The 2,452-nt window shown below is 36.9% G+C and overlaps 1 protein-coding gene across 1 annotated transcript; it reads left to right on the top strand.

Annotated features, from left to right (window-relative positions):
• The first annotated feature begins 681 nt into the window (after positions 1–681).
• On the top strand, positions 682–1,674 carry LOC126068257 (olfactory receptor 6C2-like). The gene has a single exon (XM_049870701.1). It carries the CDS (start codon positions 682–684, stop codon positions 1,672–1,674), a length of 993 nt encoding a protein of 330 aa, XP_049726658.1.
• The last annotated feature ends 778 nt before the right edge of the window (positions 1,675–2,452 follow it).

The following is a 2,452-nucleotide window of genomic DNA, read 5'->3' as shown; positions in this document are numbered from 1 at the left end:
ACGTGGAAAAAAATTTTTTCCTATTCATTGATATCAGAAAACTTCAAGCCTTGAGATACTGATTGTATGTCGGAAACTTCTGAGTCCCTATTGGTGTAATTAATAGTTCAAGTTTGAGAAAAATCTGTAGAGCAGATTATCACAAACTCAAAATCTAAAGGTTCTTGACATCTGACTTAAATATCTTATTATTAGGCAAAAGTGACAACAATGGAGAGAGAAATAATTCATTTCACTAGATGATCAGAGAGGGAAGAGAAGGCCGTCAGTATTTGGTCAGCAATAAATGTAATACACATATTGAGCAAAGGTAATGCACTTAAGCAGAAAAAAACTAGATTGTGTTGGGTGGAACCACAGGACTTAGGGTTGTTTGTAGGAGTAAAACACATTTGTCCTAAAACCAAAGCAGCAAACAAAAATCCTTTTTGTAATGAAGACCTGAAAGTCTACTTTGAATTGTATACAGTGAGCCCAGGTTTTCTGTTATGTATAAACATTGTTTAAAAAAATAATAAAATAAAAGACTCAAATGTCAAGAAAAGACATGAAAGCAACGGTGAAATTTTCCGATACAGAGAATAAAAGGCTAAATATGTTGAATATTTAACAGTTAAGATAATTTATAATCAAATTTCTCCAAATAGCAGATGCAGATTAGACAGAAGTCAGAAGTCAGTGATGAGAAACGGCACAGTAATATCATTCTTTCTGCTGGGACTGACTAATGACCCTCAGCCACAGGTTCTGATTCTTATCCTTCTCTTTCTCATCTACATGTTGAGTGTGACCGGGAATCTGACCATCATCACACTCACCTTTATGGATTCCCACCTGAAAACACCTATGTGCTTTTTCTTAAAAAATTTTTCCTTCTTAGAGATCTCATTCACCTCTGCTTGTATTCCTAGATACTTGTATAACATAGCAACAGGTAACAAGGTCATTACCTATAACGCCTGTATGAGCCAAGTGTTTTTTACTGACATCTGTGGAGCAATAGAACTTTTCCTCCTGGCTGCCATGTCCTATGACCGCTATGTGGCCATCTGCAAACCCTTGCATTATGTGACCATCATGAGCAGCAGAGTCTGTGGTATTGTCATTATCTGTTGTTGGATGGCTGGTTTATGTGTAATAACCCCACTACTATGCCTACTTTTAAATCTGGAGTTTTGTGATCCTAACATGCTCGACCATTTTACCTGTGATGCATTTCCTCTTGTGAAAATCTCACGCTCAGACACATGGATTGTGGAACAGACAGTTGACATCTCTGCTGCGCTGACCCTAAATATGACTCTTATTTGTGTGGTTCTGTCATACGGTAGCATCATCAGGACAATATTTAGATTCCCCTCTGTCCGCCAAAGAAAAAAGGCCCTTTTGACTTGTTCTTCCCACATGATTGTGGTGTCCATCACCTATGGCACGTGCATTTTCATCTATACGAATCCTGCAGCAAAAGAAGAAGTGACCACTAATAAATTGGTTTCACTGCTTATTTCTTCTGTTTCCCCAACTTTGAGCCCATTTATTTATACCCCGAGGAATAAGCAAGTTAAGAAGGCTTTCAAGGACTCATTTGAAAGGCTTGCATTGCTCTCAACTAAAAGAAAATTTTTTTTCTTTATTTCAAGGAACAGATCAATGGCCTTAGACATTTTTCCTTGAAGTGTATAACCTTATTTATTTATTTATTTTTAACAATCTGTACTTTAGCTGGTTTTGAAGGATCTTCAGCAAAATTTTACTTGCATGTGATATTAATGATATTGTTAGATAATTTCCCCATTTGGTTGCATCACCTTTTTTGGGAATAGGCATAAATATGCATCTCTTCTGGTCGGTTGGCCTGGTAGCTGTCTTCCAAATTTCTTGGCATAGATGAGTGAGCACTTCCAGTGCTGCATCTGTTTTTTGAAACATCTCAATTGGTATTCCATCAATTCCTGGAGCCTTGATTTTTGACAGCGCTTTCAGTGCTTGGGCTTCTTCCTTCAGTGCCACCGGTTTTTGATCATATGCTTCCTGAAATGGTTGAATGTCGACCAATTCTGTTTGCTATAGTGACTCTGTATTTCTTCCATCTTCTTTTGATGCTTCCCACATTGTTCAATATTTTGCCTATTGAATCCTTCAATATCGCAACTCGACGTTTGAATTTTTTCCTTAGTTCTTTCAGCTTAAGAAATGCTGAATGTGTTCTTCCCTTTGTTTTTCTAACTTCAAGTATTTGTACATTTCATTATAACACTTTGTCTTCTGGAACTGTCCTTTGAAATCTTCTGTTCGGCTCTTTTACTTCATCATTTCTTCCTTTCCCTTTAGCTACTCAATGTTCAAGAGTAAGTTTCAGAGTCTCTTCTTTCATCCATTTTGGTCTTTTCTTTCTTTTCTGTCTTTTTAATGACCCTTTGCTTTCTTCATGTATGACATCCTTGATATCATT

Source organism: Elephas maximus, chromosome 27, assembly GCF_024166365.1.
Source record: "Elephas maximus indicus isolate mEleMax1 chromosome 27, mEleMax1 primary haplotype, whole genome shotgun sequence".
Lineage (NCBI taxonomy): Eukaryota > Metazoa > Chordata > Mammalia > Proboscidea > Elephantidae > Elephas > Elephas maximus.
Note: the sequence above shows the minus strand (reverse complement) of the source record. Positions and strands in the feature narration are given on the sequence as shown.